Here is a 23,844-nt window from a genome sequence, read left to right as displayed (position 1 = left end):
TTCCCCTTGCCCTCTTCCACTCTCTAAAAATCAATGGGAAAAATATCCTCGGGTGAGGATTAACAAAAAATAGGTAAAAAAATTTTGAAAAGAATTTATTACACATCTATACTGCGTGAGGTATTATTAGGCACTTAGGATAAAAATAAGTAAGGCATGACCCCCTTCCAAGAGTTTATCAGCACTAATTAATTAATTAGAGAGGAGAGAGTGAGAGGAGTATGGTAGACAACTCATGGAGTACCTACTTTGAAAACATAATCAGAAATCCATGGGAACAGTCACTCAGAGTGATATGCCTAATTCTCTCAACCCTGTCAGAAGACCCTCCTTAGCCCAGCTTTGTTGATATTGGGAAAAGAACATTTAAAGTAAATCCAGCTAAAATGGGGATTCACATTTTGTAGTAAAGAGTAAAAAAATAATTTAATTAGGTATTTACCTTGAAAATATAATTTAAAAATACTCTGTCTTATATTTATCAGAATTTTGGTTATATTTGCAAATCTGTATTTGGAAAATAATTAATTTGGGGAGGATTATAATTTTTCTGACACGATTGTGTAATGAATACTATATGTATTTTTATCAAATTCAAGTTCTGGCTATAAGACATATTGTTTATTTACATATGATTAAAAGAGGAAAAATGTTGCCAATTTAACTTGATATAGTGCTTTTTATCACTTAACTTTTTTATTTTATACTTTTTTAAATACTTCTTTTAGAGTTATTTTTTATTATATAATTCTTGTGCATACACAAAAAGGAAAATATGAATGAGATAAATTGATAAAGGTATTCATTCCTAAATCTGCTTTACATTTATAATTTGATTTTTCAGTCCTTTCTTTATTACATTAGAGTCATTGATGTTCATATTTTCTCAAATAATATTAGCTTTCATGCCACCAAATGCATTGATATTTTAACCTTTCTTAAAAGAGTATTCTAATTTTGTCCCTGGGATTTTTCTTTCAAGGAGTCAGTACCAGTCTGCACGTTTTAATGCTAACACTTTGGCTCTTATTAGCAGGAATCAGTGGAAGGCTTTTAACAACTGCTGGGACTCGTATTTCCTCTTGAAGAAGCCTTCAATTTTTTTAAAAATTGAAACTTTGAGGGATTGTAGTTGTTCAGTTTTGATACCAAAAAAAAAGAAAAAACTAACAAAATTCATAAATTACTCAGGCAGTAACATATGTGTTGTAACTCCTGCCTGGCCAATAGTTCATAAGATTATAACATACTAGAGGCCCAGTGCATGAAATTTGTGCACGAGTAGGGTCCCTTGCAGCTGCCAGCTGCAGGCCTGGGCCTCCCTTCTCCTAGCCACCTGCCTTGCTGTCTGGGGCAGGGAGGGCTGGCCCCGCCCCCTGGTCAAACTCTTGGTTGAACTCCTGGTTAAACTCCTGGTTGAGGGGACAGTTTGCATATTAGGATTTTATTATATAGGATTATAATATGTCGTTGAAATAATGATAATGCACCCATGTGAAAAATAATTCATATTGATGAAAGATGCTATATCCTTCACTTCTTGTTTTTTAGGTTTTACTTTTATAACATCGTAAAAGGGAGCCATTTTTTAAAAAATGGCTGAGCCTTTGTCAGTTTTCCAAAGATCTTTTATTAATTTTTAATACACAAACTATTTTCAAAGACTAATATCATAATTCTTTGTATTTTCTTTCTGTCATATTTATAGATGATTTTGCATGTAATCTGAACAATTTTCCAATATCACTGTCTTCATTTTCATGAAATCGTTCATCTTTGGCAAGATTAGCAATTTACTTTGTCAGTCAGTTTGTATTAGGTATGCATTATATTGTCAGACATTTACAACACCCAGCAATCAGGGAGAGATTGACTAACCGAGACCTTGATGTGTTGAATGTAACTAAACACTGGTGTTAAGTAGGGTTGGAGTAATTTGTGGGGACTAATTTTATACTGGTCATTAATGCAAATTTTTGGGTTACGACAACTTTTGCTTCTCAATTCAACATTATAACTGCTAAATATCTTTGTATAATAACTGTACCTATAACACACTACAGTGATGGATATCCTATATAATAAAAGCCTAATATGCTAAGTGTCTGGTCATCCAGTCATCCGTTCAACCAGTCAAAGTGTAATATGCTAATGATATACTAAGGCCGCTCAACCACTCGCTATGACGTGCACTGACCACCAGGGGGCAGATGTTCCAACTGGTAGGTTAGCTTGCTGCTGGGGTCCAGCGGATCTGGACTGAGTGAGATGGGCTGGACATGCCCTGGAGCCCTCCCGCGGTCCCTCCCTGGCTGGCCAACCTCCCGCATCCCTCCCTGGCTCTGATTGTGCACTGGTGGGGTTCCTCAGCCTGGCCTGTGCCCTCTCGTAATCCAGGACCCCTCAGGGGATGTCGGAGAGCCAGTTTTGGCCCGCTTCCGCAGGCCAGGCTGAGGGACCCCACTGGTGCATGCGTGCACCGGGCCTCTAGTTTAAAATAATAACCCTGATTCTTCAAGAAAAGTATGTCAACATCAGTAATTTAAGGCAGCACATAATATTTTTCCATTGATACATATTAGTACTCATGATATATTTGTAAAGAGGTTATGTCTTAAACCTAATGTGTGTTTTCTAATACTTTTAAAAATCACATTATAAATAAACAAACCTAAATAGTTATGATTAAGTTCTGGATCTTAAAGATTAATCCTCTAGAATTGGAAAACTGCTACAGTTAAATTATTTGATCAATACATTTTATTAACGGCTTTGGGAAATCCTAGTAAATCATAATATTGGTTCTGTGGCAAATGAAGTCAAAGTTCCTGACCTATGAATAAACATTTGAAACTTATATAATTTTTAGGTTGAATTGTAATTTAAAGAAACTATGGATTTTAAGTTATTTTATATACTTGTGTAGGAATTCAAAATTTTCCATGTTTGGATAACTGAAATTTAAAAACTATATAGGTTAGAGACACTCTAAAAAGAAAGACTTCAATGCTTCATTCCATTTCACTGCTAAATATGATACCATCGTATGAATATAACATAATTTGTTCATCCATTTTAGTACATCTGGGTAGTTTTAAGTTTTTGGCTATAAGAGTAAACTTGCCAAGAACACTTGAATACAAGTTTCTAAATGAATATAAAAAATTTTTCTTTCTCTGTGACATATACTCAAGAGCAAACTGCAAGGAAATAATACTGAGTAAAGACAGTCAATCTCAAAAAGATATACACTGTATGATTTCATATATATACATATATATGTGCATATATATAATTTGTGAAATATAATTATAGAGTTGGAGAACATATTAATAGTTGATGGGTGTTAGGAATAGGAGTAGTGAATATGGCTATGAAGTGTTACAGAAATGGTATACAATTAAGTATCTAGATTTTGGTGGTTAAACAAAGCTATACGTGTAATAAAATTACATTGGTGTAGTGACACAAATGTGTGCATGTATAACTGCTGAAATCAAGCTCTATGGTTTGTACCAGAGCCAGTTTTCCTAGTTTTGATAATATACTATAGTTATGCAAGGCGATAAAATTGGGAGAAGCTGGATAAAAGATGTACAGAACATCCCTATACTTTTCACCTTTAATATTTCAAATTAAAATGTTAAAAAGATTGCATCAAAATAACTCAGATATGTTTTACTTGTATTTTTCAAATACCATGAACGGAAGATATAATCTGTACCAGTATTCATTTTGCTACCCACTCTCCTGTAACTATGTAGATATTCCCATACATCTTTTCAGAGTTCACCTCATATCTTTGACCAGCCTTGCCTATTCCTTGTTTTTCCTCACCTCACCTCCCCCACCCTATGGTCTGTATCCCCAAAGCTCAAGTAACTGACAAGCTAATGCCAAGATCTTGAAGAGGGGAGGAAACTGAGTGGGTAGAATCCTTTTTTCAGGCTGCAAGAGGGGGAAGGCAGAACATGCTTACATGTTCTGCACACCCATGAAGTGGGTGGTATTATTATGCCAGTCTTACAGCAAGTTTACTAGTTAGTAATTTTGCTGAAGGTCAGCAGTGGTTAGGTGGCGTTGACAAATACATGAACTGCCAGACTTCACAGCCTGTCACAGTCCATTGTCTTAACTGTCATAGAATATTGCCCTTCTACCACTCTGATGAATGCTACTATGGGAGTTATATACAAAAAATGGTATGGCAGGTCACACTTAACTCACTGAAGGAGGCGTGGGTAAAGCTTTCCTGGGGTGAGAAGTTTGGTTTGCATTTTGGAAGATGAGTTAGCCATTTTGAGATGATGAGTAGACGATAGTCCGTAAACCACAAGTAGTTGTCATGGCTAGGATGTAGGCTTTATGATTGAGAGATGAGACTAGAGATGCTTTATCTGCTGTTCAACAGAAAGTGGAATATATTCTGAAAATAATGGATTTATGTGGGGCTCAGTGTGAAAGAGAATATTAGAAAGGTTTCTCTGAGTGCATTGAGACTAGACTGGGTGGGTGGGTCGGGGGGGCAGTGTTGGGGAGTGAGACCAGAGGTAAGATGATAAGTTAGGAAGCTCTTCTGGAGGCAAAAACTAGAGATAAAAATTATGGAGTTATTGTAAGGTAGACTTAGTATTTGGTAGTCATTTATATTAGTCAGATGAGACACAGAGAGAGAAAGTAGAGAAAGAGGTAATTCCCACCTTTCTGACTTGGATATCCATCTGTGATCAATAACTGAGGTAGGAATAAGATCATGTAGTAAAAAGAATGATGAAGTCAGGTCTATAAATAATTTGAAGAACCTTCGCTACGTAAGAGCATTGTCCAGATGTCAATTGTATACTAGTATACACAGAAGTTCAAGAGAAAAGGACTGTGAGGTTGGTTTAGATTTGGGAATTGGCAACATATGTTAAGGCCTGGGAATGAGAAAGTAAAGAAGGGCCAGAGAATGAATCTCTAGAAAATATTGACATTAGCAATGAGCCAAGAAGAGAAAAGCCTGTGAAAAATAGTAAAGATTGGAAGATCTCAGGAGAGAGTGCTGTTTTAAATACTGAAAGAGAAGAGAGGGTTTTTTTTTGATGTGTAAATTATAATTCACTATTTAGTGGAATATTATGCATATCATGTGGTCCGTTAAGAATAATGTTTTTAAGGATAATGAATGTAGAAAGAGACTCAGAACATTAATGTTAATATTAAGTGAAAAAAATTGGAATATTGTAAAATTCCATTAATTTTTGTAAAAATAAGCGTGTGTATATTCATGCATATACATAGAAGGAAATTTGGAAGGTAATATTCTTAAATTTTGCCTGCCAGGTAATAGAATTATGAATTACTTATATTTTCTTCACTTTATAAGTTTTGCACAGTGAACATACATTATATTTATGAGAGAAAAGAATGCTTATGTAAATTTAGTAGATTTAGCCCAAACTAATTTCCAGTGGAAATGTTAAATGCAAAATCTACTCAAATCTACTCATTTGAATGTGAACTAGAGGTCATTGGTAACCTTAGAAAATTTTCAGTCACAGTGAGATCAGAAAACAGATTGTAGTGGGTTAAAAAAGAAATGGCAGGCAGGAAAATGGAGGTGATGAGCATAAAAAGTACACTTTCAACAAGCTGATAAAAAGACATTAGATGGAGAAGTGGGACTGAAGATTTTTTTTTAATTAGGAGGAACATGAAACAATTATGTGCTGAAGGAAGAGAAAATGGATAATTCAACAATCTATAATACTTTTATTGAAGGGTATTAATTTCTAGTAAGGTAATTATCATGTTTATGATAAACTATGTTAAAAAATGAATCAGTTTGTGATTGGCTATGATTCTTTGTAGTATAGTAATAGGACGTGCCCGAGTGCAAAAAGTTTAAGCTCAAATAGTTTGTATTGTGTTTGTGTATTTAGTATGTAAACAAACATGTAGAAATGATTGGCCCTTTGTAGAGGAAATTTTTGATTTGGGGTTCAGCTAACCTCCAAAGCAGTTTTGGAAACCTGTTTACTTATATGGCTAATAAAAACATAGCTGGTCTCTGTTTCAGATAATTATCTATGGGGTTTAATTGCTTCCTTCTGTTGTCACTGAATATGTTGGTTAAACTGATAAGGAAAAGGTCAGGGTTTGTTTTCAGTTTATCAGCTAGAAATAAATGACCAGTATTAGCCAAAAGAAATAAAGTGGCACCTGGATATTCCTAGGTAAGATGCTCTTGTAGCCTTAGTCATTCTTTAAACTTAGTACATTAAATGATGAACAGGGAATCCTGCAAAACCTGGCAGCTATGTATGGAGGCAGGTCCAGCTCTTCAAGAGGAGGGAAGCCAAGGAACAAAGAGGAAGAGGTATGCTTCCCGCATGTTCGCTTCCTCCGTCACATAGCCGTTTTTGAGTTTATTGCCTTCCTTTCCTGCATGGTTTAAATGCTTAACAATTATTTGAGGATTTTTGTAGGTCTATAGGGACCTGTTAATATTTTTTTGACTGACATACTGTGTCATAATTTTGCCCCATAACTGTTATTCGGTATCCTGAGTTCAATTTCTTTTCTTTTGATAAAATTAAAAATTTATAATTGCAATGTATTTCTTTTCAGAAATAAGTTGATCTAAATTAAAAAATTGAAAGCTAAGATTTTGAAACTTTTATTTGTGGTATTCAGATTAATCCTTTTCTTTAATTTAACAATGATTTAGCAGTAAAAAAAAATGTTGGTAGTTTTTCTTTTAAATTAAAATGTGTTTGTTTTTTTTCTCCTTATAGGTTTATCTTGCAAGGCTGAGACAAATAAGATTGCAGAATTTCAATGAGCGCCAACAGATTAGAGCCAAACTCCGTGGTGAAAAGGCAGGTTGACATTCAATTTTAGAAAACATAATTGAATGACATTATAATAGGTTAAGATTTAAAATGCAACACAAAATCTGATCAAGACAGTGAAAGTCAAAAACCAGAAAACTCTAAAAGGGGGTAAAGTAAATCTTGTTTAAAATTGATAATACCATTTATTTGTTCCAGAAGAATTCTCAGAGGAAAATATAAATAGTACCCATGGACCTATTAAATGCTACGTTTTCTATCATCCTCTTTTTATCTTTTTCCTTGTTGTACATAAGAATTAATTGTGAGAACAAATTAGTAACATTGAACAATTTACCATTTTACATAGTTAGATGTTAGTTTATTCATATTCTCTGAACCGAATTTGAAGTTCTATCCTAAGTGGTTTGCTTCCCTACTTATTTTACAGAAAGCAGCTGATAATTCTGAAGGACAAGGAAGTGAGGAGGCTGACATGAGACGTAAAAGAGTTGAAGCTCTTAAGGTATAGACTGGAAATGGTTTTCTTAGAGAAAATTGAAACCTTAGATAGAGAATTGTGTTAAGCCTTTTGTAGTCCAGTCATCGTATTCTCTTGCCTTAATTTTTCTTTCCCCTTTATTCCTCAACTTTTGATTTCTAAGAAATAGCACTTTTTCACTCTTTATATCATATTTATGGAGATAAATTTAATGAAACCATGGTATAAATACATTAAACCATCACAGAGCTAACCTTAAAAAGGAAAAATGGTAACCTTATAAATGAAAAATGTAATTGTTCACTTCTATGAAAAATAATAAAGTTCATGTATAATAATTATCATTTAAAATTTTCACAGTTGTGTTTCCATTAGAGTGTGCCTGCATTTATTTTCACTCAACAAACATGTATTGAGCAGCTGCTGTTTGTTGAATCCTGGTTTAGGTGCTGGAAATATAGAGTGAGCTTACATTTTTATTCTGGGACACCAAAGACATGTGTGCACACACATTTCTTTTTTGGCTAAAAAGTAAATATTTGTATAGACCTGAAAAACACACACTCTTATGCCCTTCTTTCTGGTAACTAATTTTGTTGTTTTTATTTTCAGGCCCAAGCAAATGCACGTGCTGCTGTACTAAAAGAACAATTGGAACGAAAGAGGAAGGAAGCATATGAGAGAGAAAAGAGAGCATGGGAAGATAATGTAAGATTTAGCTCATTCTTAATCCTGGTCATGTTAATGCCCTTGTATCTCTTACTGCGTAGTATGTCAGAATTATAATTTTGTAACTCTATTTTTTTAAAATTCTCATTAGTTCTCCTTCTCCCTCCCCTCCCTCCTCTTCTCCTCTCTATTGCTGTATTGCCCGCTTTCTCTCTCTCTCTTTTTCCTATTTAAGGATGATCTGTTATTTTGGGGTTTGATTTGAGGTGAGAACCTAATTTATTTATTTATTTTATTATTGCTAATCAAAGTCCCAGCATCATATATTGGCTACACCTTCCTTCGATTTCCACTGTTTATAGTGCTACCTTTAAGATATGTTAAATTCTATTATACTAGAGAAAGCATCTATAGCAAATATGTGTCATGCTTTTTTCTGCTCCATTCTTTCTATTTTACCAGTACCACATTGTATTAGTAATTATGAATTTAGAATATATTTTAATTTCTAATAGAGTTTGTCCCTCATTTCTTTTTAACATATGTTATGCTTAGTTATTTGCTGTTTCTTTCTTTATCAGATATATTTTAGGATAATTTTTTAATCCTGTTGGAATTTTGATCAGTATTACCTTAAACCTACAAATTAGCTTAAGAAGAACTGATAAGTTTATAATAGTTTTTAATCAGGAGTATGTTAAATATCTACATTACTCATTGTTTCTTTTTTATCTCTTGCACAATTTTGATTATTTTTAACTCACTAGAGGCCGGGTGCATGAAATTTGTGCACAGGGGTGTTCCCTCAGCCCAGCTTGCCCCCTCTCCAATCAGACATTCCTCTCGCAATTTGGGACCACTGGCTCCTAACCACTCACCTGCCTGCCTGCCTGATCAACCCTAACCCCTCTGCCAGCCTGCCTGATTGCCCCTAACCCCTCTGCCTGCCTGCCTGATTGCCCCTAACCTCTAACCTCTCTGCCTGCCTGCCTGATTGCGCCTGATCGCCCCCAACTGCTCTCCCCTACTGACCTGATTGCCCCTAATTTCCCTCCCCTGCCAGCCTGGTTGCCCCCAACTGGCCTCCCCTGCTGGCCTGGTTGCCCCCAACTGCCTTCCCATGCAGGCCTGGTTGCCCCCAACTGCCCTCCCCTGCCGGCCTGATCTTGCCCCCAACTGCCCTCCCCTACCAGCCTCATTACCTCTAATGCCCTGCCGGCCTTATCTCACCCCCAACTGCCCTCTCATGCCGGCGTGATCACCCCTAACTGCCTCTGCCTCGGCCCCAACCACCATGGCTTTGTCCGGATGGAAGATGGCCGGTCGACCCGGGCTAACTAGCATATTACCATTTTAATAGTATAGATAAATTATATAGGATAGGATTGCTTAAATGTGGGGGGGGGGGCTTTTTCAGCAGGAGGAGATGCTCTTGGCAGACAAAATTACATAATCCCTATAACTGCACTGATAGCCAGCCATGTGCACTATATTGCCAAACCGACTATTAAAAAATTGAACTGCTTTCTTACACCTTACACCAAACAGCTATTGCCCTTAAAACCCCTCCTTAGCGTCCACCTTAGGTTCTGCCTTCGAGTTCACCCAGATTAGGTTCTGATTGGTCGGTTTCTATGCCAGTCAGCATCTCAGGGCCTATCTCTGGGTTTATCTCTGGGCTTGACCTGCAGCCACCACGGCAGCTGTGGATCAGGCCCTGACTCTCTTTCCGGGCCTATCTCCGGCCTGATCCTCAGCCTCCGCCAGTAGCCGTGGTGGCTGCAGATAAGGCCCTGACTCTTTCTCTGGGCCTCTCTCCAGGCCTGATCCGCAGCCACTGCAGCAGCAGTGAGATCGTTAGGCCTCCAGCCCGGCCCTGGGCCGGAGGCTAATGACCTCACCATGCCTGCCTCGCCCCGCCCACCCCTCCGCTGCCCTGCCTGCCCGCCGGCCACCAGCCTTGCTGTGATAGGAGCCTGTGGGCCGCGGGGGAGGGACCTAGAGGTGCTCCATGCACTTCCTGGTGACTGGTCATCTGTCTGGTCGTTTAGGTCATGACGGCCCCTGGCCTTTTATAATGTAGACTAGAGGCCCAGTACACGAAATTCGTGCATGGGGGGAGGGGCGCCTCAGCCCAGCCTGCACCCACTCCAATCGGGAACCCTCAGGGGATGTCCAACTGCCGTTTTAGGCCCGATCTCGGGGATCAGGCCTAAACCGGCAGTCGGACATCCCTCTCACAATCCTGGACCGCTGGCTCCTAACCACTCACCTGTCTGCCTGCCTGACTGCCTCTAATCGCCTCTGCCTGCTGGCCTGATTGCCCCGAACTGCCCCCCGCCTGGACTGGTCACCCTATGCAGCCTGCTGTCCCGTCGTTTGGTCACCCCTCACTGCCCCCCCTGCCAGCCTGGTTGCCCCCACTGGCCCCTCCCCCCCCAGCCTGGTCACCCCTCACTGCCCCCCTGCCAGCCTGGTCACCCCATGCAGCCTGCTGTTTGGTCATTTGGTCGACCTTCACTGCCCCCCTGCCGCCTGGTTGCCCCACGCAGCCTGTTTGGTCATCCATCCGGTTGTTTCGTTCGTGATGGCCCATGGTTTTTTATATATATGGATACTTGTTATATTTCTTTTCTTTTTTTTTTTTTTAAATATATTTTATTGATATTTTACAGAGAGGAAGGGAGAGGGACAGAGAGCTAGAAACATCGATGATAGAGAAACATCGATCAGCTGCCTCCTGCACACCTCCTACTGGGGATGTGCCCGCAACCAAGGTACATGCCCTTGACCGGAATCGAACCGGGGACCCTTCAGTCCGCAGGCCGATGCTCTATCCACTGAGCCAAACCAGTTTCGGCTTGTTATATTTCTTGTAAAGGTTATTTATTGATAGTTTAAAATTGCATTTCTGTATTTATAGGTTTCTTTTTCTGATAGAATATTGCTGATATTTGGAGAAATTGTTGTTTTGCTTATTGTGCAATGAGTTTACCTATTTTACCACTTTTCAGTTAATTTTATGGGCTTGTAGCATGAGACTATGTCATCGGCAAATAGTTATGATATACATCATAAAAATAACCTCTACAGTTTATTTACTATTTACTTTATGTCAGGCACATTATAACCATGGCACATGTATTGCTTTGTTTAATCTTTACAGCTTTACAAAGCAGGTATTTGAAAGGGTAAAGCAATTAGATGAAGTCACATTTCCAGTAAGTGCAGAACAGGGATTTGAAACTGGGTTTACCTAGTGTTGAGGTCTTTATTCTTATGCACTTCACATTGATTTTTTCTTTTTGAAAATTGTGCCTTCCATTTTATTCTTAACTGCATTGGCCAGAACTTCCAAGATAATGTTAAATAAGGATAGGGATACTATTTTGTTTCTGTCTTTAATGGATGTACTTCATTTATTTCTCTGTTGTGTATGGTAAAATAGTAAGGAATAGGGTTTTATCTCTAGATTTTACAATTTTATCAGAAATGTGATTTGGATTTTTATCAAACATTTTTTGTGCATCTGTTAATGTGATTTTTGAAAATCCACCCATTGATGTAATATAGAGGTAGATTCTCTTCTTACCAGATTCCTAATGAGAAAGAAACATTTAGCTATACAAGAATGAGTGAAAGAGAACTCCAGAATTCACACATCATATCTGTGGAAATCTATTCTGTGGTTAAGTCAGAGTCTATATCTTTTTTTTTTTTTAATATATTTTATTGATATTTTACAGAGAGGAAGGGAGAGGGATAGAGAGCTAGAAACATCGATGATAGAGAAACATCGATCAGCTGCCTCCTGCACACCCCCTACTGGGGATGTGCCCGCAACCAAGGTACATGCCCTTGACCGGAATCGAACCCGGGACCCTTCAGTCCGCAGGCCGACGCTCTATCCACTGAGCCAAACCGGTTTCGGCCAGAGTCTATATCTTGAACATGATGAGTTCCTCCTTTATTGCATTTTACTCTTGGTTGTATATTTTATTTCTGTCTTTGTCCCATTCTTTCAACCTGCCATACAGGCCTATAAGACTGGTGGACACACTCCCCATCTTTCATTCCCTCACAATGTTCTTATCCTTAGTCTTGCCATTAATCTTATCCATTTAAATTGACACATTATGAGCTCAATTTAGAATCATGCTCCTTGTTGCAAGTATCACTGGACATTAACAGTTTCAGAAATCTCTGCAAGATATGTTTATTTGACATCAATAGACATAAGAACACAAAGAGAATTAGGATACTACTTATACTGAGGTCCCTATTTCAAAGCTGCTCCTCTGATGGTCTTCATAGTATGACCTTAACTTTCCCTAAGCCTCTGGAGCAAAAAAGTTTCACAGGTGGTGGAGGAGGTGGAAGGAGAGGAGGAGGGGAGCACTTTTAGGTTTTTATAGTTTAACAAGTACATTTTACAAATTATGTCCAATAGTGATTCAGCTCTGAGTGGATGCTTTACATCCTATATAATAAAACCCTAATATGCAAATTGACTGAACGGTGGAATGACTGGTTGCTATGATGTGCACTGACCACCAGGGGCAGGCGCTCAATGCAGGAGCTGCCCCCGGTGGTCGGTGCGCTCCCACAGGGGAGTGCCGCTCAGCCAGAAACCGGGCTCACAGCTGGCGAGCCGAACAGTGGGGGCGGGAGCCTCTCCTGTCTCCACTGCAGGCGGACGGTAAGGAGCAAGGGCTCCCAGACTGTGAGAGGGCACAGGCCAGGCTGAGGAACCCCCTCCCCCCAAGTGCATGAAATTTCGTGCACCGACCTTCTAGTTCTTATTATATAAGGCCTAAGCCGGCAGTCAGTCGGACATCCCTCTCACAGTCTGGGATCCCTTGCTCCTTACCGCCTGCCTACTTGCTCCTTACCTCTCGGCTCACTGCTCCTTCACAGCAGGCTCCTTATTGCTTGGCTTGTTGCTCCTTAGCGCTGCCATGGAGGTGGGAAAGGCTCCCGTCACTGCCGCTGTGCTCACCTGCCGTGAACCCGGCTTCTGGCTTAGCAGTGCTCCCCCTGTGGGAGCACACTGACCACCAGGGAGCAGCTCCTACGTTGAGCGTCAGCCCCCTGGTGGTCAGTGCACATCATAGTGACCGGTCATTCTCGTCGTTCCACCGTAACAGTTGCTTAGGCTTTTATTATATAGAGATAATATTATTATGACTGGACAGTTGTAAACCTGCAAAAGTATCAGCATCATTCTGTTTTCTCAGATGACCAATTGAAGCCAATGCTTTTCTCTTATCAGAAGGCTGCATTAGACCTCATACCCATTCAAGGTACTTTCAAGAGCATTCATGTACTTACAATGCAGCCTAAGAAAAACTCCCCTTAAAGTTTTCCAAGCTACATAAAACCAGTATAAAACTTTTTTCTCTGTATATATCTTCTTTTTAATGGCAGATATGCCTTAGGCTTAGATAGTTGTAAAGTGCACAAATGACAGGTGTATGACTATATTATTGATAGGTAATACTACTTGCTAGTATGATACAATTTTGTATTTCCTCACGTTCCTTCAGAAGTGTTTTTATGGTGGCAGCATTAAACTGTGGTAGTGAGCCTGGCTTTTGAGATCCAATAGGCAAGGGACCCATTTTCACTTGGGGAGGTTTCCTGGCTCTGCTAGCTGAGGGATAGGCAGGTCATCTAAAGTAGACCAATTGAATTCTCTCCCAGGGCTTGAAGCTTGAGCAGAATATCACAAGATTTCAAGTTGGAGTTTGTTTAATGCTGTAAGAGAACCTCAAGAAAATCACAGATTAGTTTCTGTCACCTAGATTCATAAAGGTACTCAGGTTTTTGGCAGAGATTCCTTTTGCTTTTGAGTTCCTACTTCTCTTTTTCCCCTCTGTTCCCCTCCTCCCTTTCTTCAGAATTAGTTTCTATTGCTTTCAACCAATGAAGCTTAACTGATTTGCCATGTCAAATGTCAGCAGGGTACCTGGTGAATAGTAACACAAAATAAATTCATTGGGAATTCTGTGGCTCATGATATTTCAGTTATGCATAGAGAACTGTTCTGTAAACATTTGTTTACTAACAAAAGGAGGCTAGAAAAAATCAAGATTTGTGGTTACTAGAGGTAGTGATTGGGGAAGAAGAAATTGGTGGTGAAAAGATACAGACTCCCATTTATAAGATTAATAAGTATTAGGGATGTAATGTACAACATGATGAATATAGCTAACATTGGTATATGATATATATAAGAAAGTTAAGAGAGTAAACTCTAAGAATTCTTATTACAAGGAGAAAGATTTTTTTCTTTCCTTATATTGTATCTATATGAGATGATGGATGTTAACAAAACTTATTGTGGTAATCATTTGACAATATATGTAAGCCAAGCCTTTATGCTGTATACCTGGAAATCATACAGTGATGTATATCTATATCTCAATAAACTGGGAGGAAAATGAGACTGGGAATCTAAACACCTGAATTTCAGTCTCAGCTCTGCCAATTAATCTGTTTGGGGAACTGGCTTAATGTTTCTAGGCCTTTATTTCCTCATCTCCTAAATCAGTGGTCTGCAAACTCATTAGTCAACAGAGCCAAATATCAACAGTACAACGATTGAAATTTCTTTTGAGAGCCAAATTTTTTAAACTTAAACTTCTTCTAACACCACTTCTTCAAAATAGACTCGCCCAGGCCGTGGTATTTTGTGGAAGAGCCACACTCAAGGGGCCAAAGAGCCGCATGTGGCTCGCGAGCCATGGTTTGCCGACCACTGTCCTAAATGAAGGGCTTGATCTCTAATGTTGTTTAGTCTAAATTACTAGAATAATAGTCTTTATAATGTAAGTACTTACCTCCAGATTAATCTATATAAAATGGATTAAAGTTATTTTACTGAGTAATTATGTCAATAGAAAGTCTAACAGCATAATCTAGATACAGTATAAAGGGCTTTATATGTATGTATTGCCCATTGCTCTAATTTAGGAGTGATTATCATAGTATTCACAGTTGGAGTTAGCATTATTAAATTTTCTGAAATGTTAGTTAAAAGTTTCACTGTATGTATGTTGTTGCATTTTCCTTCAGTAAGACCACATATCTTTCATTGAATTCTCAAATTTCTTTGATCTAATAAATCGTAAAAATGGCTGCCTTAATTATTAAATATTTGGCATGTATACCCAATTTTATAAGTTTTCTCTTTGACATAATTAATGTTAAAACATGGTAGTACTAATTAGGACTTTAATATGGAAAGTAATTTTCATGTACAATGATAGGATTCCACCCCTCCCCCCCAAATAATACAGATTTGTGGTTACAAGAGGTAGTGATTTGGCAGAGAGTCCTTGTCCTGTTATTTTATACTGTTGTCTTCTATGAAACTTCATTTTGTTTTCTTAGTTTAATAAATTTAACTTTTGTCTTGTTTGTCCCATTGGACAGACTTTCTGAATTTAAGGACTCAGTCTAATGTTTTCTCTTATGACAAGTAGATAATATGTTATTATCTTCTGTCTCAAGATCTGTTAACATTGAAGAATAGCTAGCCTTTCTCAGCTAGCATATATACTCATATTGAGAGTGAAACATGTAAGAAAGAAATTCAGTTTATAAAATGGATACAGTGCATTTAATAGTTAAAATTCAGTGAAAAAATTGAATTAGAGAAATTCTGTCTTAGAATAGAGACTATATTTTGAATACGATGTGTTCCTTTTTAATTGTGGTTAGCTGTTTCTTGTTATTTCATTTTTATTTATTTATCCTATTCTTTGTGCCTGCCATATAGGTCTGCCTATAGGCTTCCTCCAAGATGGAAACACTTCCCCCTTTTAGCTCCCTTTTCGTTAGACATTCTTTTTTTAAAGATATTTTATTGATTTTTTACAGAGAGGAAGGGATAGGGATAGAGAGTTAGAAACATCGATGAGAGAGAAACATTGATCAGCTGCCTCCTGCACTTCCCCTACTGGGGATATGCCTGCAACCAAGGTACATGCCCTTGGCCAGAGTCGAACCTGGGACCCTTCAGTCCGACGCTCTATCCGCTGAGCCAAGCCGGTCAGGGCTAGACATTCTTATAAATGCATTATAGCCATACTAGTTCAGAAAAATTACTCATATACAAATATCTTTATATTTTTGGTCCTTTAGAGACAAGAGTTTTATGAATTTGATAAAATTTGACCATGCTATATCTTTAGGTTATATAAAATTGCATGTGGAATTAATCTATATTCAAAATATGAAATCAAGCCATTTAATAATATTTTTGAATATATATTAAATCTTTATTGACCATTCATCATTGAGAGATGAAATAGTAGTTGCATTTATCTATGCTTTAAGAGCAATATAAACTGATAGTTTCATATGTTTATAAACATGGCTTCACTGTTTGGTGAAATTTTGAGTTTTGTCTTTTGGTGGCACTGCGGGTTAATATTTAGGCGAACAGAATAATTGACATAAAATAAAATAAGTTTTACATTGATAATTAAAAACCTTTTGTGGAAAAGTGTTGAATTTATGAACCTGGTGAGAAAATGTCTAGAATAAAAGATTCCTAAAGCAATTTGTTTTTTTAACCTGACCTATTAAACTTTCAGGTCAATGTATTATCCTTGTTGCAAATTTTTTTTAAAACTATGGATTTTGAAAGACTGTGTATAGAATGAAATATGTATTCTGGACTTAAGTGGATGACCAATTCTGTAACAAAATTTTTTGTTTTGAGATTTTATACTTTTGTCTTCTATGAAACTTTGTTTTGTTTTTGTAGTTTAATTAATTTAACCTTTGTGTTGTTTGTCCCATTGGACGGACTTTCTGAATTAAGGTCTCTGTCTAATGTTTTCTCTTATTATTACAATAAAAAATATGTTATTATCTTTTGTCTCAAGATCTGGTTAACATTGAAGAATAGCCTTAAGCTGAATTCAGGTTATAAATCATATGCTGATGATGTTTACACAGAAGGCCAAAGTCCTACTGTGCTAATAAGTTAATGATATGTGTTAACTTGGCTTATAATGAATAATGTTGCCATGTCTCAATAGTTACCCCAAATTACCTTTAAATTTTCAAAAAGCTACTTAGTTTTGTAATTATTAGAGTTAGCAGGATGTTCTGTTGGTCTTAGTTCTTTGCTTTAAATTTCAAATGTCTGAGTTTCTTTGCTTGCTCATTGTTTTAGCTTCTTCTGATTTGTTTAGCTTAGTTGACCCAGGGAAAAACTAGTATATGTTTGATTATAGTATCTAATAAAGAGGGAATATGCTAATTGACCCGCCCTCAAAGATGGTGGCACCTACAGCCAATAAGGAGGGAATATGCTAATTGATTGCCATGCCCTCAAATATGGCGGTGCCCAGTCCCCTCAGCCCCGCTGGGGTGGCAGGCACACAGCAAGGCTGGAGTCCCCCAGTCTCCTCAGCCCCCCAAGCTGCCCAGGGCCGGCCCGAGGCGCAGGCAAGCCTCGGATGGCTGCTGCCCAGCCACCCAGAGCCGCCCAGGGCCACCTGAGGCTCAGGTAACCAGGGCCGGCCTAGGATTGTTCTGCCGGCAGTGGCAGCAGCAGAGGTGTGATGGGGCATCACCTCCCCCTGATCGCTGGGTCGCCTCCCGCCCCTGAGGGCTCCTGGACTGTGAGAGGGGGTAGGCCGGGCTGAGGGACCCCCCCCCCTCTCTAGTGCATGAATTTTCATGCACCGGGCCTCTAGTAGAACATAAGCATTTACTGAATGCACCGGGCCTCTAGTAGAACATAAGCATTTACTGAAGGCTGCTGACAGTGATTATTACAAAGGTAATAATGTTGTATTATACATTGGATCAAATATATCTTAGATCATAGACTATCTATTAGTTATTAGCCATATACAAATATGTCAGCCAGGCAGATTTTAATAATATAAAGTGAAATTTTAATAGTAATGTGTGAAACATTTTCTTCATTAAAGTATCTTTAGTTGATTAAAAAAAGAGATTTGCATCTGTGGGCACGAAGATGAGTAGTATGAAGAGAATTTAGTAGAGATCGTCCATCTTTTAACATAATTTTAGCACTGTCCTAAATGTGATTATCTTTAGTCTCATACTGTAAGTCATACATTTTATCAGTATATATTTTTGTCTCTGTTACTTTTGGTTTTTCTTAAGGTTGAGATTAATATAGAAATATCTCTTCAGTATAATTTACATCTTAATAATATAAAGTCAAGATAAAGGATTTTCAGTCTCTTTATGTGACTTTTGCCATTCTTTAATACCTGCTAAGTATTCCCAAGAGAATTTAAAATTTTTCTTAGGCCATAAGTCTACAGTTTCCGAGAGTTGTGCCAGTGCCTTGTTTAAGTTGTATAACAATTATGTGTGCATATGAATAAACATTTTAAAAAGTATAGATGAATTAAGTTATAATTAGTTGGAGCAGTAGGCATATGGGTGACTTTTTTTTTCTTTTATTATGAGTTTTCTTAATGTTCCTATCATAGGCATCTGCCCAATAATTTCTGGAAATGACTTTTGAGATACTCTTTATAAGCATAAATGCAAATTGTATCATAGGTTGAGAAGGGAAATTGGTGCTCTTCTTTAGTAAAATTGTTTAAATTAATGCTATTTTTCCTGTTTAATTATTCATACAATTAAATTACTCTTTATTATTTTTTTAAAATCTTAGTGTTTAAATTTTTATAATGTAAAGTATTTTCTTTCAGGTTTCTACTGCTTATTGACCTCTGTGTCATAAAACCTTTTTTTGTAGTACAAAAACTTTAAATTCTGATTGTACATAGATGGAAGGTCTTGTTTTTATTTTGCTTTGTGCAAGTTTCTTCATTTCATCAGGTTTCAAAACCAGACTTTTAGTGTTTAAGCCAAATGACTTTATTTAATAAAATCTAAATAGATGTTTGCTGAACTATAATAATTGCTACCATTTATTACACACACAGCTGTACACCTTACGTAAATTATCCCATTTAATCCCTATACCAAAGAGACAGTGAGTGCAGCATTCCCATTTTAGAGAGAAGCATTTTGAAGTGCAGAGAGGATAAGAAACAATGATAACAATCACAGGGTTAGTGAAGGGGCGTTTTGGACTTTGAGTGCAGACCTTTCCCATTCAGTTGTATTTCATGACTTCCTTAAACAATGAATGGCCATTCAAACTGGCTACTCTGGAAGGAAGGCCACTCAAACTGTCTTCCATCCTGGCTTTTCACACAGTTCTTTCTGTGGTTTCTATTTTGTTTGTTTTTCCCCAGATCATTTAACACACATCTATCTACTTTTATTTCTCTGTACCACACTGATTGATTTATGTGTTCCCCTTTCTCTTCTAGTTTATAATCCTCTGAGAGAAAGCATTGTGTCATTCATTTTATTTTGTTTTTCTTTGGTTTGAAATTATTTACTGCCATTGGTTCTGGTCTACAATATATTGGGTTCCCCTCCGCCTCCAGGTTTACTGAGATATAATTGTCAAATAACATTGTGTTAAGTATAAGATGTACAGTGTGATTTGATATGTGTAGATATTGTGAAACATTTACCACAATAAGGTTACTTAATACATCTATCATCACACATAGTTCCCATGTATCATTCATTTTCAATACTTATTATCTAGAATTGTGCTTCACACTTAATACATCTTTGAATGTGTTGTTTAATTAATTTTAATCAGATATTGTATATTTGTTTTCTCACAAAAATCACATCAAACTTATTCATTGAAATAGCAGAAATCATTTTTAAGTGAATTGGCATAATACAACTAATAAATGTGATACGTAGTAGGGAAATTATTACTGATTTACAAAATAACGACAGAATTTAAATTAATTTGTTTCCTTCAAAATAATCATCTAGGGAAATAACATTATTCTAAAAATGTGGCTATTTGTTCAGATCTAATTGGAGCTTGTTTTTATTTCCTCAAAATTTATGGAACCTTTTTTGAGTATACTCTATAAGATAATCATAAAGTTTCAAAATATTTCTATATAATCTTTCAAGGAGATTATAGTCATTTGTGAGAGCTTTGATTTTTAAAAAGTTATATATAATACTAGACACCTGGTGCACGAATTTGTGCATGGGTGGGGGTCCTCGGCCTGGCTGGCAATCAAAACTGTCGGGGAGCTGGCCAGGGGGAGGGACCCCAGGAGGTTGGCCAGCTGGTTGGGGGGCTGGCCAGCCAGGGGGAGGGGCTGTGGGAGGTTGGCTCTGGGAGTGCACTGACCACCAGGGGGCAGCTCTGCATTGAGCATCTGCCTCCTGGTGGTCAGTGCGCATCATAGCAGCTGGTCAACCGGTTGTTCGGTCATAACAGTTGCTGAGGCTTTTATATATATAGATATTTTAAACATCAGCATACTTTCTCCACAATACTGAAATACTGAACTATGAGGTTAAAACCGTATTTTCTTCTCTCTCTTGTTTTTTTTATTAAAGACTAATTTTTAGAACAGTTTTAGGTTCACAGCAAAGTTAAAAGGAATGTACAAAGGTTTCCCATATACCTCTTGCCTCACACATGTATAACTTGCCCTATTATTACCACCCTCTACCAGGTACATTTGTTATAATTGATGAACCTACACAGACACATCACCATCCAAAGTCCATAGTTTACATTAGGTTTCACTCTTGGTGTTGTATGCTCTGTGGGTTTGAGCAAATGTATAATGACATGTATTCATCATTATAATATCATATAGAGTATTTTCTCTAGCCTAAAAGTCTCTATATTCTGTATATTTATCCCTCCCACCACCTTCACTCCCCTTCCAACCCCTGGATCTTTTTAAAAATATATATATATATGTATTTTTTTTTATTGATTTCAGAGAGGAAAGGAGAGGGAGAAAGAGAAAGAAACATCAATGATGAGAGAGAATCATTGATTGGCTGCCTCCTGCATGCCCATTACTGGAGATGAGCCCGCAACCTGGGCATGTGCCCTTGACCAGAATCGAACCTGGGACCCTTCAGTCCACAGGCTGATGCTCTGTCCACTGAGCCAAACCAGCTAGGGCTCCACTGATCTTTTTATTGTCTCCATAGTTTTGCCTTTTACAGAATGTCATACGTCATACAGTTAAAATCATACAGTATTGTAGCCTTTTCAGATTAACTTCTTTCACTGAGTTAATATGCATTTAAGTTTCTTCCATGCCTTTGCATGGCATATTAGCTCATTTTTTTTTAGCACTGAATAATATCCCATATATATGTATATATACACACCTTTTTTTTTTTATCCATTTACCTACTGAAGGTCATCTTGGTTGCTTCCAAGTATTACCAATTATAAATAAACCTGCTGTAAACATCTGTGTGCAGGTTTTTACGTGGACATAAGTTTTCAACTCCTTTGTGTAAATATCAAGGAGTATGATTGCTGGATCACATGGTAAGACTGCTTGGTTTTATAAGAAACTATCAAAACATCTTCCAGAGTGAATGTACCATTTTGCATTCCCATGAGAAATGAATGAGAGTTCCTATTGCTCCACATCCTCAAAAGCATTTGGCACTCTTAGTGTTTTGGATTTTAGCACTCGTGATAAAGTTCAGTGGTATCACATTGTTTTAATTTGCAATTTCCTAATGGCATATGGCATGGAGCATCTTTTCATATGCTCATTTGCTATTTGTACACTTATTTGGTGAGGTGTCTTTTTAGTTTTGTCCATTTTTTAAACTGGGTTATTTGTATTCTTATTGTTGAATTTTAAGACTTCTTTATATATTTTGGTTAACAGTTCTTTGTGTGTTTATATCTTGCAAATAACTTTTTCCAGTCTGTGGCTTGTGTTCTCATTCTCTCAATTGTGTCTTTCACAGAGTAAAAGTTTTTAATTTTAATGAAGTACTCTTTATTAATTCTCTCTTTCATGGATTGTGCCTTTGGTGTTCTATCTAAAAAACTCCTTGCCTAACCCAAGTTCATCTGGATTTTCTCCTATGTTATCTTCTAGGAGTTTTATAGTTTTGCGTTTAACTTTTAGGTCTGTGATAGATTTTGAGTTAATTTTTGTGAAGAGTGTATGGTTTGTGTCTAGATACATTTTGTTTGTTTGTGGATATCTATGTCCAGCACCATATATTATAAAGACGATCTTTGCTCCATTGAGTTGCCTTTGCTCCTTTGTTAAAGATCAGTTGACTATATTTGTGTGCTCTGTTTCTGAGTTCTGTTCTGTTCCATTTATCTACTTGTTTATTCTTACACCAATACCATAATGTCTTGATTACTGTAGCTTTATAAAAAGGCTTGAAGTCATTTCTCAAATTTTGTTCTTTTCCTTCAATACCATGTTAGATACTTCTGTCTTCTCTTTAACAACATATACTAGCATAAAACGAAAGTCCAGAAGACTAAATATTAGAATTGTGTTACTACCTTATGCTTAGAAGATACTTAATAAATATTGCATGTGAAATGTATTCTCACCAGAAATTTGTGTTTATTGGTTTGAAAAAGAGATAAAAGTAGGAAGCAGAGATGCTGCCATATTAATGTGACCATACCTGTAAATGCCATTTCCTGGTATTATTAAAGTTTCAGAATCTAACTTTGCATTGTTTAGAGTCTAAGTGGCAAGGTAAAAATGAACACTTATATGAATATAACAAATGATAATTTAATGACATAAATCTTACTCACTGTGCGTAATAGTTCTTCCATTCTCATTTATATTGACAGTTTTATAATGAGGGTTCTTACATTTAGTGATTGGTGTTAAACTTTAAGAAGATTGTACCAAACTTGCACAAATTACAGAAACATTTTCAAATGTAAAATTAAGAAATAGTTTTTCTTCCCATGAAATGGTTTTTTTCCTGATTAAATGTTTTAGTGTATTAAAGTGAGAGGACTAATATTTAGTCTTTTAGAAGACAGTTTGTTTTTTAAGAGCATTTAATGAAATACTGTTAATAAAATATTAAGGTATTATTTGGTACGACATGACACATAATTATATTTACATCTGAGGCCTGAGATGTTTCTCTTTATTCACTGAGCTTTCAGGATCTGGCACATTGCCTACATCATGAAAATTGAGGAATGGAGAAAATTATATGCGGATAGAATGTATAAGCAAACAGTGATCTTATATATACCTTCATATAGCTTTTATCTCTTCCTGCAAATATAAATTCCCAGTGTGTATTTAAATTCTTTATTATAGTTGGTGTCTAAAGGAGTAAAGTGTTCTGATATGTCTCCTCCTTTGGGACAGCATGAAGCAAGTGGCTCGCCATCAAAGCATCATGTAAGACCTGTTATTTCTGTGACTTCAGCCTTGAAGGAAGTGGGTATGGTAAGTTTCCTAAAATTTAGAACTCTTTTGAGTCAAAAGATTATTAAAAGGATTAAATTTAATGAAGTTATATTAATTTCTAATGTTCCATTAGGTTTTTCCAGGAATAAAATTACCTAAGATTTTTGTGTCTGCTCTACTCTGAATTCTGGAGCCTTGCTGCTCATAAGTTTTATATCTAGGACCACCTGGTAGATAATACTATTTTAAAATTATTCTCTCTCCCTCTTTTACTTTAAAATAATATCGAACAAATAAAATATATATACAAATGTACCAAAAATAAAGCAAAAACATTTTTATATCCCAGCTTTCATAATTAACAAAGGTGTACTTTTTAAGAAATAATGTCTTTGGTACTTAAAGTAATTAACTCTAGGAATAAAGTTTAAGACATGTTTACATTTATTTTCATTGTTTTGGCATAGCAAATGTTAGAGGAGTCAGTATAATTACAAATAATGCGTCAGTTATTTCTTTTACCTCCTATTTCTGAATCTGTCATGCCATATGGATAGTAAAA

At 36.9% G+C, this 23,844-nt stretch overlaps 1 protein-coding gene across 5 annotated transcripts in view; it reads left to right on the top strand.

Annotated features, from left to right (window-relative positions):
- The window catches only part of NEK1 (NIMA related kinase 1), a 170,410-nt gene that overhangs the window by 91,884 nt on the left and 54,682 nt on the right, over window positions 1-23,844 (top strand). For 3 of the 5 annotated variants that reach the window (XM_080675789.1, XM_080675790.1, XM_080675793.1), the window contains 4 exons: window positions 6,780-6,863; window positions 7,267-7,341; window positions 7,930-8,025; window positions 23,190-23,321. In XM_080675789.1, coding sequence (XP_080531915.1) covers window positions 6,780-6,863; window positions 7,267-7,341; window positions 7,930-8,025; window positions 23,190-23,321 — 387 coding nt within the window. The remainder of the gene's footprint in view (window positions 1-6,779; window positions 6,864-7,266; window positions 7,342-7,929; window positions 8,026-23,189; window positions 23,322-23,844) is intronic. The other 2 variants (XM_080675791.1, XM_080675792.1) reach the window with 2 other exon arrangements.

Source organism: Plecotus auritus, assembly GCF_963455305.1.
Source record: "Plecotus auritus genome assembly, chromosome: 6".
Taxonomy (NCBI): domain Eukaryota; kingdom Metazoa; phylum Chordata; class Mammalia; order Chiroptera; family Vespertilionidae; genus Plecotus; species Plecotus auritus.
The sequence above is the reverse complement of the archived record's forward strand: the minus strand, read 5'-3'. Positions and strand labels throughout refer to the sequence as shown.